Source organism: Rhagoletis zephyria, unplaced genomic scaffold (genome assembly GCF_001687245.7).
Source record: "Rhagoletis zephyria isolate East Lansing unplaced genomic scaffold, Rhagoletis_zephyria_1.1 Rzeph_scaffold_00007, whole genome shotgun sequence".
Lineage (NCBI taxonomy): Eukaryota > Metazoa > Arthropoda > Insecta > Diptera > Tephritidae > Rhagoletis > Rhagoletis zephyria.
Genome location: NW_016157091.1, coordinates 171,518 through 198,839, shown reverse-complemented (window position 1 = coordinate 198,839; position 27,322 = coordinate 171,518). Strand labels below are relative to the sequence as shown.

The window sequence follows — 27,322 nt, the reverse complement described above, 5'->3', positions numbered from 1 at the left end:
CATGGCAACCTGCCACTATGCCAAGGACACATTGCCGTGGTATAATACAAATAACATCAATTTTGTACCTCACGACTGCAATCCACCCAATAGCCCAGAGCCACGTCCTATTGGGGAATATTGGTCAATTGTCAAAGGAATCTTGAAGAAAACAGGTGAAAGAGTGAAAATTATTGAAGAGGGCAAAACAAAGTAGTTGTGCGCATCGCGTAATGTCGATGATGCAGTCGTGCAGAACATGATGGCGCGTGTGCGATGAAATTACCGATCACTTGCATATGGAGCAAATAATATCTAATATTTTAACATTTTAATAACATCTAAACTTCCAAGTTATATAATACAAAAAAAAAGTAATTTCAAAGCCTTCTAGTTTGTTTCTGGTAGTAATTTCTAAGTGTCGCAGTTTTGGTGTGTTCACCCCCTATGTATGTGTAGGGAAAAAGTAACGTAAATGAGCCCCAACTATTCATTATTAGCTATGGTGCGCTTCGGTTGTATGACAACGATATCTCGCGAATTAAAATCTATGCGATTCACTCTAGGGAAATAGTTAGGTTAGGTTAAAGAGGCTGTCACCGCACAGCGCTCGGAGGCACACATAACCTGAAAAATCCCGTTGTGATACCGCAGGCGGAAGCCCTAAGTAGTTGAACCACCGAATGCGTTTTATATAGCGCAGAAAATTGAGAATGTTCGCCGAGTTGAGGTCGGCTAAACCGTCTAAAAAGTATTTACTGAACAAGTCATTGCGCGTTTTGGCTAGTGTGGGAAGTTGGAAGAGATAATGATCGGTGCTCACCACCACGTCCTCGTATCTGCAACTGCAGCAGACTTTTCCCGTGCGTGCCCATCAGGCAGTGTCCGACTACTAGCCTGACATACATTTTTGGGCAGATTTGCTTGGTGGCATAGTAGGTAGTTTCCACAGCCCACCTGGCATTTATCTCCTCGATGAGTTGAGCCTTTTATCTGTGTTCGCAGGAGGCTCATATAGTATCTTGGGCATACAACACTCAAGGAGCATTTTGATGCCAGCAGGTTTAGAATCTTTCCGCATTGTATGGTTAGATTGAATTTTGTTCCTTTAGATTTTAAAGATATTACAGCCGCCAAGCTGTCACAAAAATAGCGATATACCGTCCTCTAGAAGCCGAGGTTATGAGCCACAGAGCGGCCTCCATTACGGCTATTAATAATAATAATAGATTGGCGCTTACACATATCCTAGTGTTTGTGTGCCTTAATTTTGTTACAGAAAAGGGGGACAGTTTTATGCGGACTCCGAACGGCGATTGTGTTTCTATGAGAAGCTGTTTTTCAAGGCAGGAATACACTCGGAGGTTTACCATTGCCCGCCGGGGGCGACCGATATTACAAAAAACTTTTTTTCAAAATTAATTTTTTTTTTAGATGTTGCTTTGACCAGGGCTTGAACCGAGGACCTGCGGAGTGATACCGCGCACTGCTAACCATTATGGTGTTCATCTCTGCTTTAAAAACGCTATAATGGTCCGTTAAGCGAAACCCGACATTTAGCGAAATCTTTCGTTAAGCTTGGAGTCATCGCTATATATGTGACCTGGTCTACGAAAAGGGAGCTTACGTGCGAAAACTAGTTTTCTGTGAAAAAGCTGTTAAAAGTAATCGTTTCGTCAGTTTCTCATTATCTCGTTAATTGTTCTCCGCGCCGGACGTCCAGTAAGTGTTGTTGTTGGTCCAGTAAGTGTTGTTGTTGGTCGGAATATTATTATAGTTCATCGTGTAAGTTGCTAGTGTGGAACATTTAAAAAAGTAACACTGAAGAAGTGACGTTTACTGTTTCTGTTGATTATCGTCTTCGCATTTCGCATGAAATGAAACATGAGTGTTGATGAGGAGTTCAGTGCCGTATACGGACAATATTTCCATGAAAAGGATGATGAAAACGATGATGAAAACTATGAAGAGAGCGATGATGATGAAGACGAAGTATGTGTATCTCAGGCAGAAGATGATACCGAACAAACTTTTGTTAAGATGGACCTGTATGTTGTTGATGTAAAGGAGGAGGAGCTGGTAACAAAATTTCTGTCAAAAGATTGTTGTAATAATGAATGCCATACACTGATACCACGGGAAATGATCGAGAGTACGCGGAACAATTGTTTAGAGATGTCGAAAAATGAACTTGATTTAGTGATACTAAGTCACATCGAAGCTGGAATTATGAGTAACGAAAAGCTAGAAAGTGTATACGCAAAGCTTGCTGGGCGGAAGAAATATGGACAGAGACAGGATACAGAAGTTATGAGGCATAGAATTCAATTTACCTTCTACAGAGTACCTGTTTGTCGTTCGTTTTTCCTTTTTGTACATGCCTGTACGACGAAGCGTTACGAAAATTTAGTACGTCATTTTCACGCACAGGGTGTAACAGTGCGCCAACACGGACTGGCAAGTAAACCGAGTACACATCCAAAGTCATTTAAACCGGCTGACATCGAAAAAGCTGTTAAATTCATCGAGTCTATAGCCGATTTAATGGCTCTTCCACTGCCCGGACGACTCCCAAAATTTAAGGATTTTCGGATAATGAAACTGCCATCCAGCGAGACGAAGTCCTCAATTTATCGAAAATACATTTCTTCACTCAGTGATGACGAATTGAAGATGAGTAATTGCAGTTTTCGACGGATATGGTCCAAATACATACCCCATGTTACAGTTATGAAACCAGCGGATGATCTCTGCGATGTCTGCCGTGGTAAGTAGCTCATTATTTTCTCATTTTATAGTTGTATCAAACGTTGAGATTAAATTCAGTATTTTTTCTTTTAATAGGAAACACAATATCGATTGCGCAAGCCAAAGGTGTTACTGACATTGAACGCGCACAGAAGCTTAATCAATTTCTTGATCACCTCCACCGAGCCCGAAATCAACGAGAATATTATCAAAGTTGGTGTAGAAATACTGACCCTACAGCAGTCGTTCTGTCATTTGATTTTGCCCAAACCGTTCACTACCCTGTCAGTCCACAACAACCTGGTACAGCATACTTCAAAGCAACCAAGAAGTGCGGAGTCTTCGGAATTACAGACGAAAAACAAAAAGTTCAGGTTAGAATTTCAAACTGAATCATAGGAACTCAAATTGCTCGCCTTTACAGGATCTTACTTATATTTTTTTTTTTACAGTACAATTACATGATAGACGAAAAAGATGACGTTGGTAAAGGACCTAACTGTGTTGTGAGCATCCTGCATTATCACCTGCAAACCTACTATAAAGACATTGAAACACTCGTTCTTTTCTGTGACAATTGTGTTGGGCAGAATAAGAATAACACTGTACTATCATATCTGCAATGGTGTTTGGCTCGGGGTCTTAACAAAACTATTTTATTCAATTTTCTACTTACCGGGCACACTAAGTTCGCGCCTGATCGTTACTTCGGTATTTTCAAAAGTAAGTATGCCGTCAGTAACATCGACACGTATGCAGATTTACTGCAGTGTGTCGAGGCATCATCACCTGGGGGTTATAATAAAGCTGTATCGGCTGAAAAAGTCGTCTGGTATGAATGGGACAGCTATTTTAAACCACTGTACAAGTCACTTGTTGGAATAACGCAATTCCATCATTTCATAATCTCTACAGATAGTGTAAAAACAATGAAATTCGCAGACAGTGAAGAAGTGCAGTCCTTTAAGCTTCTGTTAAAACCTATCGATCCTGAAATGCCGAAAGTTATACAACCAGCCGGTTTATCTTTGGAACGTCAGTGGTACATCTATCACAATCTTCGCAGCTTAGTTTCGGATATATCTAAAGTAGATATTGTGGCTCCATTGCCGAAAGATTTGCCATCGAAGAAACGGAAGGCAAAAACTAGTGAAGATGTTCTCAAACCAGACGAGGAACCAGGTCCATCTTCCTCAGGATCAACACGTAAAAAGATCTCAAGGAAAACGACAACAAAGAAAAATACATAAACTACTCAGCATTATTATTTTTGGCCCATAATACGTTTTTCTAGTGTATAATCATGTCTTTATAGCTTATAATTCAATGTATTTTGTTCATTACCAATAAATTATATTTTGTCGTATTTTTACTCTTCTTTCTCTACATTTTTAGTACACTTCTAAGCAAGTTAGGATTTTCTGCTTTTCACCACGTGAAAAAGCATCTCATCTTCCATCCGAATCAACCAAAAAGTGAAAATTGATTTTTTGACACCTAAGCCCCCTTTCCGTAGACCAGGTCACATATGATCATTGACCAAGGGTCTAAGTATATGGCCCGTTCGCATTCGTCACTCTCTGGGATTCTTATGGAGAACTTGTTGTCTAAAGTAGAGGAGTGGTATAATGTAATTTTCGTAGGTTATCCGATAGTTTCAAAGACCTGTGCGTGTCCGAAACGGGGGTCTGTCCACGGCTAGATCGTATTTAACCTGGCTGCGTTACAGACAACCCTAAATTGGGGTAGAGACCCACCGGTGGAAGATTTAGAATTATTTCCAGAGATTTGATGGGTTTGGTGGGTAGCGCTCCTGTGACGAGTATGGAAGCCTTCCTCTCTACCATTTTGACTCTGGATAACGTATTACTTAGCGCATGCGTGTGACCCCGTAAAGGATGGGTTTTACCACCGCTGCATATAACCACTTTATGTGGCTTTATTTCCCATGTTTTTCCCAGTAAGCTGTCGCTTAATACCGTGCACATCAAAATCTCGTTTTACAAATTCACGGCCATTATCGCTACGAATAGCTTTGCAGAACTAAAACTATATACTTTTCGGGCATTTCCGTTAAGCTTCTTGTCCGCATTTGCATTTTTCCTGGTATTCGTCCTTGCCGTAAACACCTGCTGACTGTCGCCATTTTCCGCTTTTTCGCCCATCTCTTGGCGACGCTCTCCTTCTTCAAGCAACTTGATTCTCAACGCATTTAATGACGGTAAACTATCACGTGCTTCTATTGCGAGCACAAAATTTTCGTACGTTTGCGGTAAACTTGATAGCAGAATAATGACTAAATTGGTAAATGAAATGTTGCAAATGGGTGTCAAACTAAAGTGGTATAGAAAGCTTAATTTGGAAAATATTCCTAAGGAGGGTTGCCACCTGTTTAAAGAACTTAAATCAATTCATATGATAAGATAAATGCAATATTACGATACAGGTGTCAAACTAAAGTATTTTAAGAAAGCTTAATTTCTAAATGTTTTTTGTATAAGTTTGTCACAAGCTTGTAATCAAACGAAATATATTTAAGAAATCTTGATTACACAGTTTGAAAAATTTTGACCTTTTTTACCACTTCAGAAAAACACATCGTTTTTTCTAGATTTATAGGCACTAAGGCCAAATCTGTTCGCATAATTGCTTTAACACGTCAGGATTTTGAGAAATCCTAACCTCAAAAGTGCCAAAAACACGGTTTTTGACGATATTTGAGTTTATATTATGAGAACAAAAATTTTGCTTTTGCTTATTTCTTCTTAGGGCATCATTTAAAATCCATTTTCGTTTGTTTAGATTCGGTTTTTCTTTCTCGATACACACCCATTTTCCAAAATTTTATAATAATGCTACTTCTTTTGAAGGGATTTTTGTTAGTGTCAATTTTGAGTAAATTAGGGCCGTTTTCTCAAGCCTGTAAGTTTAAAGCTCACTTTGTATTTAAAGGTTGCATTAAAATGTATGACTGTGTCTAAAGTAAAGCATTTTATTATCGGGTTTAAATTGGCTTACAACCAAGAATCATACGTCAAAAACCGATAATTAAAATGACTAACTTTAGACATAGCTTTGCTTTTAATCCAAACTTTAAATATAAAGTGAACTTTAAAGTTAGAAGTTACTTCAGAAAACGGCCCTTAGCGTCCTTTCATTTCGGAATATCGAAGCTTCAAGCATTTCTGAAATTTACCGTTATATGAAAAGTGATAGTAATTTTAGTCCGATTTCAATAATTTTCAACGTTTTGCTTTTACGTGGCAAGCAAAATAATCATACCGAGTTTGGTATCAATTGGTAGAACGGTTACCAAGATACATATATGTGATCATACGTGGGCGGTGCTACGCCCATTTTCCAAAATTTTATCATAAACGTATTTCTTGCTCAACTTTGAATAAATTAGCTTTAGTATTTACTGATTTATCAAGATTTCGTATTTCTCTAAACTACGGTTATATGTACGGTGACCATCCGTTCTGTTTTTGCAGGACCGTACTGTTTTTCAAAGGTCGGTCCTGCGTAGTTTTTCAAATCTGAAAAACCTGAAAATGTACTGATTTTTCTCAAGTGTCCTGCATTTTTCCCGCATTTTATTCGTTATTTTTAAATTATCGGACAACGGATGGATTTTTTCAAAAAAGTATTTTTGGTACTTTTCGTAGCTTTTCTGCAATATCTTATGAAAAAATTTCCCAATCAACGTAAGCGACTTACAGCTCGAAGGGTATTGATGTGCCTCTTTCCAAAACATATAACTGTGGCGACTTCAATGAAAATTATCATTACCATTCAGTGTGCAAACCCTTTTTTTATTTTAGTGTGGTAGAATCAGCAAAAATATGTGGTAGATTTGAATAAGATGTGGTAGATTTTCCATTTTTTTATTGGGTATACATATCGCCGCCGTCAAAAGGGGCACAACTCAAAAATTAGATCGGAAAATATAATGCAAGTGGATCGTACAGATACAACGCAATGGATGCAAAAACAAGTATGGATGTATAGCATTTTCTTGTTAGAGAATATAATCATTAAGGAAAAAATATTTTCATTCATTTGAGAAAAATCCTTGTTCCTCTTTTAGGGACGGTGTGCGAAGTATATGTATATCATATACACATAGTATGTAATTAAGAATTAAGTATTTGTGAGTGTTTTACCAGATTAAAATGTCTCATTTTATTAAGTCGACAAAATATTCGACCCTTTTACAAACTTATATTTTTGCGTATATATTAAACCATAGGATGGAACAAAGAACTCCTTTCAATTGCATAATACTTTAGCAAATATAAATATGAGGATTTTTGAAATATTAAAATGTTAAGGCGAAGATATATTTAAAGCCAAAGTTATGATGTACGTTTTTAAAAATTTATTGAATAACTTTTATATTTCTTATTAGAATTTAGTTGAAATTTTAGAGTTATGTGAAAATTGTAACCAAATGCTCTGTCTAAAAATGTGGTAGATTTTAAGCTTTGTGTGGTAGATGTGGTAGAAACCAAAATTTTAAAAAATATGGGTAGTTCTACCTCATATGTGGTAGAGGTTTGCACACTGTTACCATTTGCATTTTGTCGTCAAAGTCGAAAAAGTGAGATTTTCAATCAAATACGCAGTCATTTGAATATTTTTTTCCATTATTTTAAAAATTCGATAAAGAAGATATATCAGTACAGTAAATTTTGAGCCAAAGAAATGTAGAAATGTAGATGCTATAGAGCGCAATCTGCGCAAAGTATATATTTTTGTAAACGGCACTTTGTAACTCGTCGTTTACGTCTATTCATGACGCCGATTTTTGACAAATAACTGCGAAAAGTACCAAAAAAAAAACAAAAACAATTGTATTGTTTTCGTTTTGAACGACTCAACATTTGCCTATAAAATAACCTTTTAAAGATTTTCACTTTTCGTGTAAGCTATTGTAATTATAATATGTTTTACTATACTTTTATAAATATTCATGTAAAAAAAGATTAAGATCAATGAAGAAAACGTGATTCATTTTTAAAGTTTAAAATGTATTAAGAATTTAGAGTCATAAATACTCTTTTGATATTTTTATGCTACGTAAATATATGTAGGCATATTTTTGAATAATTGTCCTTCAATTTGAATCCATATTTATGGTCACCGTAGTTATATGGGATGTGGGCGTGATTATTGTTCGATTCTAAAAATTTTCAGCCATTTGGTATGTTGTACCAAGGCCAACAGCTGTGCCAAGTTTGGAAGAAATTGGTGCAGCGGTTACCAGGATATACACATGTAACCATAAGTGGGCGTTTCTACGCCCATTTTCCAAAAATGTATAATATTACTATTTTTCGTCTAAAAATTGTAAATATCAATTTTGAGTGAATAATTAATCAATATAACCTTCCACCTTATAAGAGTCGATTAAAACTTATTAATATTCCAATTTTACAACGCTTTTATCAACTTGCAATGTTGTGTGTCCAGAAACTTTCAATGTTGTGGATCCAGAAACTTTCAATGTTGTGTGTCCGACACCATAAAACCTTTGCTTTGAAAAGTTCCTATAAAAAAGCATAGTGCATAGGGCGACATCTGTAGTGAATAGGGCGAGGTAGATGACATCTACAATTTCATAGATTGTTTATAATGACTTTTGCTAAAATTTCAAAATCAAAAGTTATCAAAACAAATTCTATGGGACTGAGAAATATTATTTTCTACTTTTTAGTCCATTTATAAAAGCGTTGTATATTAAAAAGTTTTTTTTATATTATTTATTTTTATAGTTAAATTACAAACAGGCTCAATTTCAAGTCCGCTTCTTCTGGGCGAAGTTGGCCTTAATGTTCCCGCCCGGGTATCAAGGTACTTTTGTCTTCTATTTCTGAAAGCTTGTAAAACTAATTTTGAATTGCACGACCCACTCCGTTGCTTATGCAAGGATTTTAACTGTCATTCCAGCACGTTTGATATATCAGATCCGCTTTTCAGCATTAAGAAATCGATACTGTCCTCTCTCAATAAATGATTCATTAAAATAAAGATATAAAAACCGCTGTTGAATTTAGTTCTGTAGCTGAACAGTTTTAGATTTCGACACTTAACAAACTCCTGCCTATCGTGACTCGGCGCAAAAATTGAAAATACTGGTTCCGTAAGTCATGCGGACTGCGCCCTCGTGCGGATGGGCGGGAATGGAGGGTAAAAACCGTTGGGATTATTATTATTATTATAATCTTCAGTAGTTACTAAAATATCGCAGTTTTCGTATTTCTGAAAATTACCGTTATATGGGAGGTAGGCGTGGTTATTACACGATTTTGCCCATTTTCGATGGCATTTGTCCGACGCTGAAAAGAATTATACACACCGAGTTTCGTTAAGATATCGTGTTCACAGATTCGATTTCTTTTTTCATTCTGATCATTTATGTATACATTTGCTGTAATGCCTTCCACCAAATATCCCTGTTTTTTTTTAATAAATTCGATTCCTTACATAAGTATACATGAAAAAATTAGAAATAATATTTTCCTACCGCATCGTCGTTAAAAGACGAAGAAAAATAGATTTTGATCACGCGTTATATGGAAGAAAACGCGCCCTCCACAAACAAAAATTTAAAAAATCAACGGCAATTTTTAGCGACTTAAAACTGGCACTTTATTTTACTAAAATTGAACGGGCTACAAAACTATTACTAGAATAATCTATATTTTCATAAATAATTAATGAAAAAACTTTGTCATTTAAAAAAGTGTGAATATTGTATTATAAGAAGGTGTACACTTACATTTGGCACTGACTGTACATAGATAAATTTTCTTAAAAAAATGTTACCAAACGAAATTGGTTAGGAATCAACAACTGAAATTAAAAATAAGGAGGCTCGAAATCTATTTTAGAGCCATGCTTTCACGGACTTTTTTGTTCAGAATTTCCAGTAGAATACTTTTGTAGCGAAACAAAGTCGGTTATATTTTTTAAGAACAAAGTGACCCGCCCTAATGTGCATACCTATTGTTTTAACTTTTAACGTTGGCGAAAGAGATTTACATGATTTCTTATTCTATAAATAGTCTTGTGCAAACCTAAAAAAAATTTAAAAAATTTGCTTTCAAATTTCTCATTTGATTACACAGTTCAACAAAAAATTAAATAAATGTCTAATTGAAAATAGGTGGCGACCCTATCAAAATACTTTTGAATTAGGGATCTTTAAAATACCTTCCATTTGATACCCATATTATGATGTTTTAATTAATTTGTAACTAATTTCCAGAGGCGGGCATTTTTTGATTTTCCAAACACATGTAATTGGGCTTCAAAATGCTGCTTGCTGCGACGTCGACACATGTATACTATCATCGTCTTCGTGCGTCTTGCGATAATTGACGATTGACTGATGCTTCGCTGGTATTTCGGCAAAGCAAATCAAATCAGTTGCTGTTGAGAGTGTTCGGACGAGAAGTTTTCTTAGTGGTAAATAAGCATGAAAAATTGTGGTACATTCCAAATCAATGTGGTAGATTCAAATAAATAAATTTATAAATATGTTATATGCACTTATGGTCAGCTGATTAAGTTAAGTGACATTTTGACCAATTTGGCTATTTATATTTTTTGTTTATTTAATGTTTATCTTTTTTTTTTGCTGACGGTGCTAGGCATTTTCTTCCATATAAAAGAAATTGCCAATCATTAAAAATCAACGCGATTTCATAGCGCTTGAAATTTGAACTTAGAGCTACTAAATTCTAATGGGCTATAAAACTGCATACCTAAAACTCTTCTAGAAATTCTAAATAAAAAACCAAATCGACAGAATAAGATGCTTTTTTAGAAATGATCTATCATTTTCTGATAGAGAATCATTTTCTGATAGACATTGATAATTTTCGTGTTGATGTATATTACTTTCACGAACCATAAATTTAATAAAGAGGGCTGCTTTAAATTCTAGCAGCTTCAGTGCTCGATCACACTCTTTCACCTTTTCAAAACGACTTGACACAGTTTGTAATGTCTTTTTAAACAAGACATAACATTGCGACTCATAACGCGATAGCAGATCACGCATTGCGCACACACTTCCATGTTTTCTATGCAAAAAAAATGTATTTCCCATTCTTGCCGAAACATTTTATATATGTACATATGTATTATTCGAAAAGTTGTGCAGTGAAGTCTCAGCAGCAACTGATTCGATTTGCTTTGCCGAAGTGCTAGCAAAGCATCAGTCAATCGTCAATTATCGTAAGACGCACGAATACGATCATATCATACAGTATCGGTCATATCTATAGCTCGCCATTTCAAAGTGATATTGTGTGCCACTTATGTTTATTTATTAATTTTTAAGAATTTTCAATTAAAATTTAGTTCATTCTCAGACAAACCCCATATATACCCAAGTTTAAAAATTTGTAGAAAACTTCAAAAAAGTGCAACAAAATTTCACCTAAATTTCAAACTTTTTTCTCGGAAGTGTTAGAATTTTTTTTGAGTAAACAGTTTTTTAGCCCCTGCAATTTTAGTCTGATAATGTGAAAATTTCAAGTGGCTCCTAATTACCGTTAATTTTTTAGAATTTTTTTTGTCGCATTGGCTTCCATATAATGAATAAACTCAATTTACTTGTATATGGAAGAAAACCGCAACACCTTTGGCGAAAAAAATTCTAAAAAATCAACGGTTACCTTTAGCCACTTGAAACTTGCACATTATCAGACTAAAATCGATTGGGCTATAAAACTGTGTATTCAGAAAAATTCTAACACTTCCGAGAAAAAAGTTTGAAATGTATATTAAAATTTGTTGCACTTTTTTGTAATATTCTACAAATTGTTAAACTTGGGTTTATATGGGTTTTGTTAGAGAAAGAACTATATTTTAATTGAAAATTCTTAAAAATAAATAAATAAACATAAGTGGCACACAATATCACTTTGAAATGGCGTGCTATAGGTATGACCGATACTGTACATGTGTCGACGTCGCAGCAGCAATGTTGTGTTTTGTTGTAGAAAATGCCCTTTCATTAATGCGCAAATGAACAAATTAAAAAAAAAGAAGTTTCAAGATCTGAAAGTTTTTTAGCTGACGGTGGTAGAAGTAGTAGAAATGTAAAGTGTTATCTACTCCACAAATGTGGTAAAGTCCGATCACTGGCTGTTGAGCAAAACTTCGCTGCTTCGCACACAAGCGCATGTGTGTGATAGTGTGAGAGCCCACCTCTGCTAATTTCGAATAGGTGGCAACCTTATACGAGTCTTCTCAGAGATCGTGCCTTTTCAGATAACCTTAAAATCCAAAATATTATCTGTGTACAAAATTTCATCAAAATCGTTACAAGCCATTTCCGAGGACGCTATGGTTATCTATCTTCTATATATATAAATGTGAATGTCTGTTTGTTTATTATCTTATAACTTTTGAACCACTACACGGAACCGCACGAAACTTTGCACACTTATTTGCTTTTACCCCGGGAAGGTTATAGGCATGGTTTTGTTTTCAAATATGGTGTCAATTTTGAGAGGGGGCGTGGCACCTCCCTTAGGGCTGGAAATTTTTAATCAGCTATAACTTCGGAACCATAAGTCACATAAAATTTAAATTTGGTATGTAAACATATTATTGGTAGGTGCTTATAGTAAGGTTTATATAAATGAGTTTGTAAATGGGGGCGTGGCACATAACATAGGCGTGGAATTTTTTATCAGCCATATTTTCGGAACCACAAGTCATATGACTCCTTTAATTCCTTTTGATATGCCTTTCGAATTTAAAATACCTCAGTTTCCAGTTCGCTTAGCTTTTACAATAACAATACACAAGAATGCCTCAAAGTAAAACCCCACACTTTATCGAAAATAAAAATGCATTTTGGTTAATAGATATTTTGAAGGAATAAAAAAAATCTGTGAAATCATATTAGAGTTATTATTCGTAAGAAATTAGATAGTATTTCTTCTATTATATAATTTATTGGAGATATTTTAACCTAAATAAAAACACCTGCAGTGCCAAAAAATTATTATTGCATTTCATTCCATAACACCCACGCTATACAGCTGTCCTACCATAACCTAAATAAAAACACCTGCAGTGCCAAAAAATTATTATTGCATTTCATTCCATAACACCCACGCTATACAGCTGTCCTACCATAACCTAAATAAAAACACCTGCAGTGCCAAAAAATTATTATTGCATTTCATTCCATAACACCCACGCTATACAGCTGTCCTACCATATTCGATTCTCGAATCTTATTTAATTCTTACGATTCTAGGAATCGAATAATCGACGGCGAGATTCGAATTATAATCGATTTTTTATTTCAATATTTCTTTCGCGTGAAAAAATCTATAAAAATGGCCAATTATACAGCCATCAATCAAAGCTACTAATGCTATTACAATGAATCAATTAAAATTATTGTAACAAGAGTTTAAATTAAAAATTTTAATAGTAAATTTGTGGAAAAATTGCTTCATTTGCTATAAAATTTGTGATTGACATACTGTCGCCGGGTAAAAGATTGTGGTAAGGGCAATTTTGACGATTTTTAGTTGTAGATACAGTTATATATTCTGAAATAAGGTCTTTCGATTGGTGTTATCAGGTTTTAGATATCTCCTTTAGTTTCCGAGATATTGACTGCAATTTTTTCGATAATTTAGTTACAATTTAGTTAGTGATGCAGTCGTATTAAACTAATCAATATCTTAAAATTGGCGATATTTTTTTTTATCATCTGTCATAAATAATAATAATATAATCATGATAAAATTTTATCAGAGGCAATATTTGTGAAGGGGAATTTTTTATCTTGATAAAAGCATTTGTAAGATGGCTATTTTTGCCGGATTTCATTACTTTAAAAAAAAATATTTTAATAGAAAACATCTAAATTTTTGCTTTTATATTGAAATATCAATAATGTTGTCTCCACGAAGCGCGCAAATGAAAATTTAGCTGTCAAAGTACCAAATTGCTGGCAATATTTATCAAGATAAAAGCTCTGATAATTATTGCTTGCCAAGAGCAATATGCGGTCTCCATGGGCAAAATTTTGCCTGATAACATTATCAAGATAAAAACTTTTGCCTGTGCCAGAAATTGCAAAATTTCGCAATTCTAACAACTGACTCGTATCTAGGTTAGGTTAGGTAAGGTGGCAGCCCCGTGTAACCGGAGCTCACTTAGACAATGTAAGATTGTCCTTTGTGATACCACTCGTATCTAAAGATTAATGAAAAATAAGAGAATCGAGATCTCAGAATCGATTCTCGATCGATTCCGAAAATTTAGAATCGATTCTCTAAAATCGATTATTTGGAGAAAATCTTCGATTCTGGAGTGGAATCGGAATCGATTTTTCCATCCCTACTGATACCACGGCTGTAATAAAATTCGAGCAGAGAGTATAACATCTTTAAATAAAGTATTTTTCATATTTGTATAAAGACGTGGGGTGAAACCCGCGGGTAAAAGCTAGTATATATAACAAGAATTGCTAGTTTATGTAATAAGATTAAAATAATTAAAACCAAAAAAATGGAAATTAGTTACGAACTATGTTTTACCGATGAGCCCGAGGATGCTGTTGCCAAACAACTGACAGACAACTACGTTGTAAAAGTTCAGTTGAGGTGTGTCCCACAATACCAATTCACAACTTACAAATCAACTATCTTCAAAGTTGTGAATCATAATAGGGGCCTATGTTTGAATTAAATTCCATGGAAGTAATTTCTGGTCAACGTAGAAATTAAGTCTAAAGTAACTTCCACAAGCCCATGGGAGTTATGTCCGTGCAAGTTATGTTTGTAACCCTTTGTTTAATCAAAGATTTAAAGAACATGCAGCAGATTGAAAGTAGCACTTTCAATAAAAAGTTAGATTTTGAACTCTTTTGTTTGCAATTTCGGTAGGCAATCAATTCCTGAGCGGCAGCACTGCTTGTGAATACCACAAGCTAGGGGCGCGATATCGAACCAAAAATAGCGATACGGTACTCATTTAAAGTATCGCTTCAGAAGAATCGGGTACCCATTAAAATTGAATTACAAAGACTATCGATACCAATCTATCGCTGATGGCTAGATTTCAATTTACAAGTAAAAAATGTACATACGTCCACACGAATGCTTGACGATAATTTTTTTAAGAGAAAATTCAATACGGTTCTTGATTTCAAAAAATATCGTTTCGAAAGTATCGAGTAAAAATATCGGCATCCAATGACAAAAGTATCAATATGGTATCGTATCGTATCGAAATTCATGTCCGTCCCCTAATATTACATTTACATTGAGAAATCAGAAATGCGAAGCCAAATCACGAAGCAAATGCGTTCCAATTGATAAACTATTTTATTGAACACACTCAAAAAAAAAAAACTCCTCAAAAGCTTTTGTTTGTCTATTACGTTTGGAATTTTGTCAAATCAAAACAAACGCAACAAAATGAAAAAATCTTTGATATTGGGTAAAGCACCGCAAATATACCAGCAGAAATACTCTTCACATGTGAACATGAGTAAATGGAACATTTATTTTACAGTACTTAAAAAGATAGGAACCAAAAAAGAACATCATAAATTTGAGGGACTGAGCAATGTTACTCAACAGCGCTCTGCTACATAAAACACTGTTCCGCTTTCAAGAGTACTTGAGTATGTTGATTGCATTCAGTAGTATTTGAAAACTTCATAGGAAGTATAGGAATACTTATGAAGTTGTTTCTTTTAGAATATTAGTATTTAACATAATGTTAAGAAAAAAATACGTTTTCTTTTTATTCCAATATATAATCAAAATATTGTTTTATATTTAAAAAGCGCCGATGCCGACATCTCTCGCCGGACGCTTCAATGTTTGCAAAAAAGTTCGAATCTTACATATCGTCACCTGAAATGCAAAAAGACGTAACAACATCGTAAATTAAACGGAAAAAGTCGTGACACATATTTTATTTATTTTTTTTCATAAAATGATTTTGGGAGTTGTAATTCGATTATATAAATCAAAAAGTGAATTTTGAATTTTTTATTAGTTATGACTTTTTGCATTTCAACGATGTTTGTTACGTGTTTTTGCATTTCAGGTGACGATATATACATACGTTCATACCTAACAACAATCGAATGGTAGCAGCTTTCATCATTTAATCGATGATTTATGTACATACATATTATACAAATTTTTTAAATAACCAAAAAATTGTTTCCATCCCGCGACCTCTCTTTATGACCAGTTTTTATTGTCAAATCGATATACTCGTTTCCCAATACCAGGTGCTCATACATGTGAAGTAACAAGTTTTCTATTTCTAAAGGTGTTCGTACACGATATGTATTTACATGTGTACATGCCACTTTTTACATATGGAATCGCCAACATATCTTGTAAAGGCAAATTAGATTTGTTTCTGTACAAAGCAGATGCACGTACATACGAAATAGATATGTTTCTATTTTCATCTTACACACAGATAGAATCATCTGAGTTTAGTTTACTTCGTTTTCAAAGAACGTATTTTTAAATAGTTAAATAAAGACTGTGAATTTGACGGACATACGCAATTACATATGTATTGAAAGACACATTTACAGATGCAAATACATATCGTGTAAGAACACCTTAAGCAGAAAATTGTTTTGTATAAATTTTTAAATTTCCACCATTAAAAAGTGATACAAACAAATGTATGCGTATGGAAAGCTTCCCAGCCAGTAAGAAAACGTACATTTCACGAACATTATGCTTCACGAGGGATTCTCGATCGGCCAAAAGTTAGAGAAAGGCTCGTAAACGATAAAACAAAAACAAAATAAAAGAGGCTTGTAGCATGATAAAAACATTAGAAGGTAAAACCATTCTCTCAATTCGTCGACCATGATTTTTTTCTGACGTTTGCAAACATTTTAAAATCATATAAAATTGAAAATAAAAAAATGAAGTTGCTCACAGTTGTTGTTGTTTGAGATTAAAAATGAGAGATTAAAAATGTTGGCAAACGTCAGACTGCCTCTCAATGATTTTACCTTGTAATGTTTTTATCATGGTTTGTAGTAATTTGTCAGCACAAGAAAAAAATTTCATTCTGTCGGAAATTTTTCTTGAACCACAATATTTTATAATATATATTATTCACATACGAATGCTTTTTCGATCCGTTTACGACTGTTCGTAGGCGATCGACAATTTCAATCGAAAAAATACTCGTAAACAAATCGTCAACGGCTATTATAAACGACATTTTTAGTCGGTTTTTCTTCGAGAAAATATCCAGTTTCGAGTTCGTTTACGATGATTTTGCTGGCTGGGTTGCTACTTAATATGTATGAGAGCCTGGTATTGGAAAATGAAAATATCGTTTTGTAAAATTAAAAATTGGTTCTTTGTATAAAATGAATTCACTTTCTTTATAAAAATATGCTGTTGGCTCCATATTCGGAGTGCCCACATTGTTACCCCATCGTTTATTATTTAACATAAGAGTCATCCCTAACATTAACATTATATAGCAACGGTGGGCAATCGCGGCTCTTTGAGCCAAATTCGGCTCTTTGCTTAGCAAAGTGCGGCTTTTTTTACTTTCTCTTTGCTTAGAACATTTTGGCTCTTTTTACTTTTTACATATTTCTTTGCTGGACATTCTTTTCCTTTGTGTTGTTTTTTTTTATTGTATTCTTTTTATATACACATACGCAAATTGAGATCGTAAATTATCCACAATTGCAGAATGAAAATTTGCTTTGTGACTTAATGTTCTTTACCGATATGATGGAACACTTGCAAAACTTGAATTTGTCTCTATTACAAGGAGTATAGGAATAAAAATCTTTTTGATTTGTAGCAAATTATTTTAAGTTTTGAAGCTAAATTATGTCTTTTTATTTATGATCTCAAAAAAAGAATATTTCATCATTTTCCATGGCTAGAAAAAATATTGCACATGATTTAAAGACAGATTTTGAAAAAAGATTTGCCGATTTGAAATTATTTAAATGTACGTTTACATACTTCATAAACCCTTTTTTATGTATCATAATTGAGGATGAATTTACAATACTCCTTTTTAAAAAAAGCAAAGAACAGTTGGAGTTTTTGGAATGAAAGGAAGATAAGGTACTGGAAATGCAACATAAAGCTTTGTTATTGCTTGAATTCCGGCAACAAGTACCAGATTTAAAATATCCGCTGTTGAAAACAGCTGCGTTCCGTATATTTTCAATGCTCGTATATACGTATAACTCTGAGTCTTTGTACTCTACAATGAAATTCTTAAAGTCAAAATACCGTTCACAATTAGTTGCATTCGCGTACCTNCTCACAGTTGTTGTTGTTTGAGATTAAAAATGAGAGATTAAAAATGTTGGCAAACGTCAGACTGCCTCTCAATGATTTTACCTTGTAATGTTTTTATCATGGTTTGTAGTAATTTGTCAGCACAAGAAAAAAATTTCATTCTGTCGGAAATTTTTCTTGAACCACAATATTTTATAATNAGCGTACGCAAAAAACTTGCACAGTAGGGGAAATTGAGAGAGCAAAATGACGCTTGATTTTGAGAGAAAGCTGCTGGTTTCTGCTGGAAAAAATTTGTGCCAACTGCAATTTGCCAACAAGAAAACAGCTGATCAAAAACAGCTGGTTGGAAGTTAAAATAGTAAAATGTGACTGATTAAACTTGTAGGAAGTAAGTTATTATTCGTTTAGTCAGTGAAGTGTGTCAGGATAAGACTTCGGAATTTGTTTTCTTACGTTTTCATTTTTATACTTTTGAATGTAAAGAAAATTTGTATCAGATGTTCGTCTAACTTGCAAGTTTCTGCAAATTTTCTGCTCGTCTAGTATTTTGGATATTTTTCTCTTGTGAGAGAACAGATGACATTTTGTCGGAATTTTGTTGATGGACATTTTTTACTGGATATTTAAACGAACGTACCTATTGACCAACCATCATTTAATAGAACTGTTACGAACGCCTTTTACTGACGTAAACCCAGATTTTGAAAATTTGGCCAAAGGGATCTTTTGAATTTTCTTTAATATCTATAAATAATATTAATAAAATTAAAGTTTTTCATTTCTAATAATAGTTTTATTTAAAAATAAATTTTTTTTTCCTGGCTCTTTGTAGCATTTAGAATTTACGTGTGGCTCTTTTCGGCCTCGGTCTTGCCCACCCCTATTATATAGCATTAAACGAAAACTTTCAACAATACTCAAAAAATACTTGTGAAGGAACATCTTTTTTGTGGAAGTTTAACAGCATGGGACTGCCGCTTTATGTTGCTTTTTTTCGGAACATAATTTGTTTGAGTACTTTTTTTATGTATACAGCGCTCAATATCTTCACTTCTCTTCCTTCCATACCCTTTTTGTTAGAGTATGAGTAGTTTACATATTTAAAGAAAACTTCACAGTGAAGCAAACTGAATTCCGATGCAGACCTTTAATATTTGGGTATACGAATTATTAATTTATACATAACTATGCAAATTTTTTATTTAATGAAAGAATAATTGCCTCTTTTCTATCCAAAACGTGTTAAAAAATATAAGGAATGCAGTATTTGTTTACATTCATTTTGTTTTTGTTTTCCCTTTTCAATTGATGATGTCAAAGGAAATGCGAATCAAACAGTGTAAACACCTTCATATGACTGATTCCAAATCATGCACTTGGGTAAATGAAATATAAGTGTAATCGACGTTCAATTATACGAATGTTTCTGCCTTCGTGCAGATGGTCAACAAAAACACTTTTCGTTTCCACCATGAAAATTTTGGGAGAAATGTCGATGCTAAAATACATCGGCAGAAAGACATCGATATACATATCGATGGTTTCCGATGTTTTACAATTTATTCAAATTTATTTAAAAGCTTAAACATTTTTAATCCCAACCAACGCAGTCTTTTTTGAAATGCAATTTGAAGCCTATGTATTTCCCTGTATTTAATTAGCCTTCATATAGCCGCGCTAATTTGAATAAAAAATCGTAAATTCGCAGGTGCCAAAAGTTCCAAGACCTGCAATAAAAACATTTTCTGTGAATAAGGCAATAAATTTGTCGTAGACAGACGGTGGGCCCTTCTTAATAACTGGGTTAGCATTATCAATACTGGACGCAAAATTGGGAATTTATGAATGAATTTTAATCCAAGGCAAGTTTGAGAGTATAATGATGCAGACGTTTAGAAGATTGTTGAATGTGTGGTAAATTTAGCGATGTTAAAAAATTTTTAAATATCGAAGGCACGTTTGCTCCGGTCGACAGTACGAATTAATTTCTTATTCGTTAGTTTCTTTAATTGTTTTGTAGTACATTCCTTATAAATTGTAAAACATATTTTTAGATTGGAAAAAAAATTCCTAATTTCGAAATCGGCAGTAAAATCGGCTTCACAGCTTTTCTCTACATCATTTTTAGGTTCAAAATCCATCGAGATCAAAATCGTAGCTGTGTAGTGTAACTGAAAGTCGACCATGCTTAACGTTTATAATTATTTAATTTATTCATAACAACAGGGGTTTCATATTTCAGTTGTTTGAATATTTTGAATATAGAACTCACGCATTGTCAGGCACACGTGCCAAACCGTCAAACAAACTAACTTTAAGCTTCAATTTATTTATAATATTATTTATGCTTATGCAGCAATTATTTCCCATAAATACCCCAATATGTTAGGCTAAGAATTCAATTGTAAAAGAACCTACAAAGCGACATTGAGTTGCTCAGTAAAATAAATTCAATACAATTAAAACATAAATGAATTGTTTCATTCGATACATGGCGATCCTGCCAGCTTTTTGCGAAAATTAATTTGCAAAAAAGCTATCCTGCCAACCGGTGCTTAGATTTGAATTGCACAGTGGCAGTCTAGTGCTTTGCTGCACAGATCAGCCTGAATCCTGGTTTGCTTAAATTGCAACATTTTTAAAATTTTGTGCTTAAAAATTATGCACTAAAAAGCACTTTGACTTGATCAGCCAAAAAAAAAAAAAAGAAAGATCAATCAATCATCAAACAAAAAAGCCTGACGGACAGTCAGCTTAAAACTAATTTGTCCTGACGTGGATCAGCCACAAAGATCCGTCAGCTGCGTGATGAAGGAAGGACCACAACCAATAACTCTCGAGGAATATAGAAAAAGAACCAGCAGAAAGACAACAGATGAAATTACCATTCCAAAAGCACAAAAGCCAAAAAGAAGAGGAGGTTACATGCAAAAACTAAAACGGGAGAAGGCAATCCTACTAAGAACAGTTAATACAAGGCCGCCACCACCATGGGATGCAGCAACTAAAATATGGAGTAGAATCTCAGAGGTAGAATTCCTGATGGAGCAGTATTTAGTAAATAGAAAGCAAAATTAAAAAAAAAAATAATAAAAAATATAAATTATATTATAAGCAAACAAAAACTGATGTGCGTCAATCCGCACTCATAGGGCCAGTAAGCGAATTTTCGCTCGTGGCAAAAATATTTTTTTTTATATACATATACAATACATTTCTTAAGTTACTTTCAATCTTACTTTTTAAAAAAAAAAAAAAAATTTTTTATGACTTTTTTTTTTAAATATTAAGCCAAAATTTTATCAATAAAAATAAATAAATGTTAATTAAAAATTTACTAAAATAAGAATTAATTAAAAAAAAGAGGGTTATAGTTACATAAAATTTTTAAAAAACTTATATGATAGGAGACAATTAGAAAAATTTAAAACTGGACATACCAATACAAATACTACAAACTTGGCCTAAAATGGGTCTATTAGACGTAAAAACAGTAGACTCTACTGCAAATGTTATCAACAAAGTTGACGTAACGTCCCCCGACTTGGAAGTTATAACCATCTTGTTATTTGTAATAGTAGCCCTTTTAGCAGCAAATATTTGCTTTAAATTGTATAGAATGCACAATAGGTGCTTAAAAAAAAATATACAGCCAGTAGAAGCAATGATTTAGACCAAGTCTAACAAATTTATTACCCACTGTTACAATAAAAGGTTCAACCAAAGGTAATGGACTGGAACCAAATATTAATTAAAGCTAGACAAATTAGAGAGGAATTTTTGAAAACACATAAGTGCCTAAACAACGACAGGGAAATAAAGACAGAGACACTTAATAAACATATCAATAACCTAGTCAGCACACTTGAAAAACTTAGAGTTTTTCTAAATGTCAACTATAATAGACTTACACAAGGTCATAAAGTAGCAGCTGAAACATTCTTTCTTGACATTAGGGAAAAACTCATAACGGTAGCCTCAAGAAAAGGAATTACAATAGATATCCCAACGTCACTACACGAGGAAATATCATTTACACCACTACAAGAAATTATACAAACTCCCACAATGACACAGACAGTAGTAGAATTTATAAATACAGCAACAAAGCTTATACCTGATTTTGATGGCAAATCAGAAAATTTACGTTCATTCCTTGACGCACTAACTCTGGTTGATGCGATAAAAGGCGAACATGAGGCAATAGCCATTTCCTTAATTAAGACTAAACTTAAAGGAAATTCGAGAAATTTAATTGACAATGAAAATACAATTGCGGAAATCAGTACCAAACTACGCACCACCGTAAAAGGTGAGTCAGTAGAAGTAGTGACTGCAAAACTTATGAATATAAGACAAAGTAGCAAAACTGCTACAAATTACTGCAATGAAATAGAAACACTAACAAAATCATTAGAAAATGCATATATAAATGACGGCATAAACTTAAATTTGGCAAGTAAATATGCGACACAAGCAGCCGTAAGGGCAATAACTAAAAATTGCACATTAGAAAAAGTCAAACTTATTATGGAAGCAGGTCAGTTTACTGACATGAATGAAGTAATAAGCAAATTTGTTGGAAGTTGTACAGAAGCTACAGGCCAACAAAATACCATTTTGCACTACCGACAAAGACAATTTGGCAACAGATTCCAAAACAATAGAAATTTTGGAAGAAGGTTTCAAAATAGAACCAATGTTCAAAGAAACCACAATGGCCAAAACAGCAATTATAGTGGAAATAACTATAATAATAGAGGTCAAAACAGAAATACCTACCGAGGTAATACAAGGAATATTAGAATGACCCAAACAGACAACAATAGTTCGGAAAACCCGGACATTCCCCTAAGATAAACTCGGACTACAAAATATACAATCTTAACCTTAACTTTAGCATTTACATACAAGTCAGAATTGCTCACACTAACACCGCCATAACACTACTAGTTGACACAGGAGCAGACATTTCCATAATTAAACATGACCAAGATACACTTAAACACATAAACAAAAAACACATTACAACACTACAAGGCATTGGACAAGGAAAAATCAATTCAATAGGCACAACATTTTTCGATTTAAAGTTTAAAAATTACTTAATACCACACGAGTTTCATGTAGTACAAAACGATTTCCCAATACCGTGTGATGGCATTATTGGAATGGACTTTATGAAAAAATACAATTGTCTACTTGAATTCAATGAGAATCAAGATTTCCTAACCCTCAGACCAGAAAAATTCCAAATGCACATTGAAATACCAATTATAACTACTTGTAACGATGACATAACACTCCCAGCTATGTCAGAAGTTATAAGAAGGGTGAAACTTTCTACTCCTTTTCAAGAAGTACTGATACCTAATCAAGAAATACAAACAGGTATATTCATTGCAAGTACCTTGGTAAAATCTGAAAATGCATTCATACGAATTCTTAACACAAATGACAGACCAGTAACGGTAAAACTAAACAGAATTCAATCAGAAAATCTCACTGACTATAACATAATTTCAAGTGATCAAAACAAAACAGAAAGAAAAAATAAAATTTTAGATACACTAAAGAAAAATTTTCCAAAACTATTTGAAAAAACGTTAACGGAATTATGTTCTAGGTACAGCGATATTTTTGGATTAGAAACAGAAGCAATCACATCAAACAATTTTTACACACAAAAGTTAAGGACAAAAGATACAGACCCAGTATACATTAAGAACTACCGTATACCACACACTCACAAAGAAGAAATTGAAAGACAAGTCTCAAAAATGTTAAAAGATGGAATAATAGAGCCATCATGTTCCGAATATAATAGTCCTATTTTATTAGTTCAGAAAAAATCACTTCCAAATTCAATTGAAAAAAGATGGAGGTTAGTAATAGATTACAGGCAGATTAACAAAAAATTAATAGCGGATAAATTCCCACTGCCAAGAATAGATGACATCCTAGACCAATTAGGTCGAGCTAAATATTTTTCTTGTTTGGATCTTATGTCAGGATTCCATCAAATACCACTAGAAACAAATTCACGAGACCTGACATCCTTTTCTACAAATAATGGATCCTACAGGTTTTCTAGACTCCCATACGGATTAAAAATTGCCCCTAATTCATTTCAAAGAATGATGACAATTGCGTTTAGCGGTTTAAAACCAGAACAAGCATTTCTCTATATGGACGACCTGGTAGTCCTGGGTTGCTCTGAGAAACACATGCTATCAAACCTATCGGATGTTTTTGAACTATGTCGCAAGCACAACTTAAAATTACATCCTGAAAAATGTTCATTTTTTATGCGCGAGGTGACTTATTTAGGACATAAGTGCACTGACAAAGGCATACTCCCCGACGACAAAAAATTTTCAGTAATTAAAAATTACCCTATACCTACAGATGCAGATAGTGCGAAAAGATTTGTAGCATTCTGTAACTACTACAGGAGGTTTATAAAAAATTTCTCTGAATACTCAAGACATCTCACTAGATTGTCAAAGAAAGGAGTACCTTTTCAGTGGACACTAGAATGTAATAATGCTTTCGAGCACCTTAAAAAGGCATTGATAAGTCCTACATTGTTACAGTACCCAGATTTCAGCAAACAATTTTGTATAACTACTGACGCAAGCAAACACGCATGTGGTGCTGTACTAACACAAGAATATGAGGGAAAACAATTGCCGGTGGCATATGCATCTAGAACTTTCACAAAAGGAGAAAGCAATAAGTCAACAATTGAACAAGAATTAACCGCCATACATTGGGCAATAACATATTTTAAACCATACATTTACGGAACAAATTTTCTGGTAAGATCAGATCATAGGCCACTATCTTACCTATTTTCAATGAAAAACCCTAGCTCAAAACTAACTAGAATGAGACTTGATCTTGAAGAATATGACTTTGTGGTAGAGTACCTTAGGGGAAAAGACAACTATGTTGCGGATGCATTATCACGCATTACAATTGACGATTTAAAAGATATAAATGTTAAAAATAACACTTTATACAAAATGCAAACAAGATCTATGACAAACAAAAGTTCTCTTAATCAAAACACAATTAAAACGCATCAATCTAATACATATGATAAGCCCAGTATATATGTACCTATTAATAACACTGACGTGAGAAAATACTATAAATTAAAGATTACACCCAAGACATGCTATATCAAACGGGGTAAATCTATTAAAACATATATACAAATCAATGATTTGTTTGTTAAAGGGAAATTTGACTTAGGTCAATTTTTCTCTAGGCTCGATGATGTGGCCGATAAGCATTCAATTGACAAATTACAAGTGGCACCTAGTGAGAAAATTTTCGAATTTGTCTCTATAAATGAATTTAAAGAAATGGGCAATAAGAAATTAATTAAAATGAAAGTAGCGCTACTGAATGAGGTGACCCAAATAAATTATAAAGATGCAAAAACAATTGAAAGTATATTAAAAAGATATCATGATGACCCGGCAGAAGGAGGTCATTGTGGCATTTCAAGAACCTTGAATAAAATAAAAAGATACTATTACTGGAAACACATGACTAAAACAATCACGAAATATGTTAAGAATTGTCATAAGTGTCAAATAACCAAAGTCACAAAACATATAAAAAGTCCAATGACTTTGACGCCAACACCAAACAAGGCATTTGATACAATATTCGTTGACACAATCGGCCCGCTACCATTGTCAGAAAATGGAAATGCATACGCAGTCACGATAATATGCGACATGACTAAATATTTAGTGACAATACCAACTAAAGATAAAAATGCAAAAACTATAGCTAAGGCAATTTTTGATAATTTTATTCTCGTCTACGGTCCTATGAAGACGTTCATATCGGACATGGGCACGGAATATAAAAATTCACTTTTAGAAGAAATATGCAAACTTTTAAATATAGAAAAACTAACATCAACCGCCCACCACCACCAGACGTTAGGGACGGTCGAGAAATCACATAAAGCGTTTAACCAATATGTAAGGTCATATGTATCGATAGACAAAAGTGATTGGGATGAGTGGCTTAAGTATTTTACATACTGCTTTAATACAACACCATCAACTGTACATGACTATTGTCCATACGAGTTAGTTTTTGGAAAACTTCCAAATGGGTTTCAACAATTTGATCAGGTTGACAAAATAAGCCCACTTTATAATTTAGATAATTACGCTAAGGAAATTAGATTTAGGTTAGAAATATCTCATAAAAGAGCAAGGGATATGATAGAACAAGCTAAGATAGTACAAAAATCTTATTTTGATAAAAAAGTTTTAGATTATAACTTTAAAATAGGTGATTTAGTTTTGCTAAAAAACGAATCAGGGCACAAATTGGACCCACAATACAAAGGACCATTTAAAATTAATAATATAGATTTTAAAAATAATGTAACTATAACTGATAAGAAAACGGGAAAAACCCAAATTGTACATAAAAATAGAATTAAGATATATAATCATTAAAACTATTTTTTTTTAAGTTTAAATAAATTTATAAACTATTATTATATTTAATTACTTGCTAAATAGGAATGTTCATACAATAAACTCTGTATGAGCATTCTTTTAAAAAAGGAGGTGTAGTGTAACTGAAAGTCGACCATGCTTAACGTTTATAATTATTTAATTTATTCATAACAACAAGGGTTTCATATTTCAGTTGTTTGAATATTTTGAATATAGAACTCACGCATTGTCAGGCACACGTGCCAAACCGTCAAACAAACTAACTTTAAGCTTCAATTTATTTATAATATTATTTATGCTTATGCAGCAATTATTTCCCATAAATACCCCAATATGTTAGGCTAAGAATTCAATTGTAAAAGAACCTACAAAGCGACATTGAGTTGCTCAGTAAAATAAATTCAATACAATTAAAACATAAATGAATTGTTTCATTCGATACACTGCGATCCTGCCAGCTTTTTGCGAAAATTAATTTGCAAAAAAGCTATCCTGCCAACCGGTGCTTAGATTTGAATTGCACAGTGGCAGTCTAGTGCTTTGCTGCACAGATCAGCCTGAATCCTGGTTTGCTTAAATTGCAACATTTTTAAAATTTTGTGCTTAAAAATTATGCACTAAAAAGCACTTTGACTTGATCAGCCAAAAAAAAAAAAAAAAAAGATCAATCAATCATCAAACAAAAAAGCCTGGCGGACAGTCAGCTTAAAACTAATTTGTCCTGACGTGGATCAGCCACAAAGATCCGTCAGCTGCGTGATGAAGGAAGGACCACAACCA

The 27,322-nt window shown here is 33.6% G+C and overlaps 3 protein-coding genes across 15 annotated transcripts in view; 2 read left to right on the top strand and 1 right to left on the bottom strand.

The window, feature by feature from the left end:
• Positions 1 to 27,322, bottom strand: part of shot (dystonin-like protein short stop) — an 852,754-nt gene that overhangs the window by 673,955 nt on the left and 151,477 nt on the right. The gene's annotated exons all lie outside the window — the stretch shown is intronic.
• Positions 2,647 to 4,055, top strand: LOC108357929 (uncharacterized). Its single transcript, XM_017609017.1, has 2 exons — positions 2,647 to 3,101; positions 3,180 to 4,055. Exon 2 carries the CDS (start codon positions 3,189 to 3,191, stop codon positions 3,975 to 3,977), a length of 789 nt encoding a protein of 262 aa, XP_017464506.1. The 5' UTR covers positions 2,647 to 3,101; positions 3,180 to 3,188; the 3' UTR covers positions 3,978 to 4,055.
• Positions 21,416 to 27,188, top strand: LOC108357912 (uncharacterized). Its single transcript, XM_017608997.1, has 2 exons — positions 21,416 to 22,661; positions 25,225 to 27,188. Exons 1-2 carry the CDS (start codon positions 21,774 to 21,776, stop codon positions 25,243 to 25,245), a joined length of 909 nt encoding a protein of 302 aa, XP_017464486.1. The 5' UTR covers positions 21,416 to 21,773; the 3' UTR covers positions 25,246 to 27,188.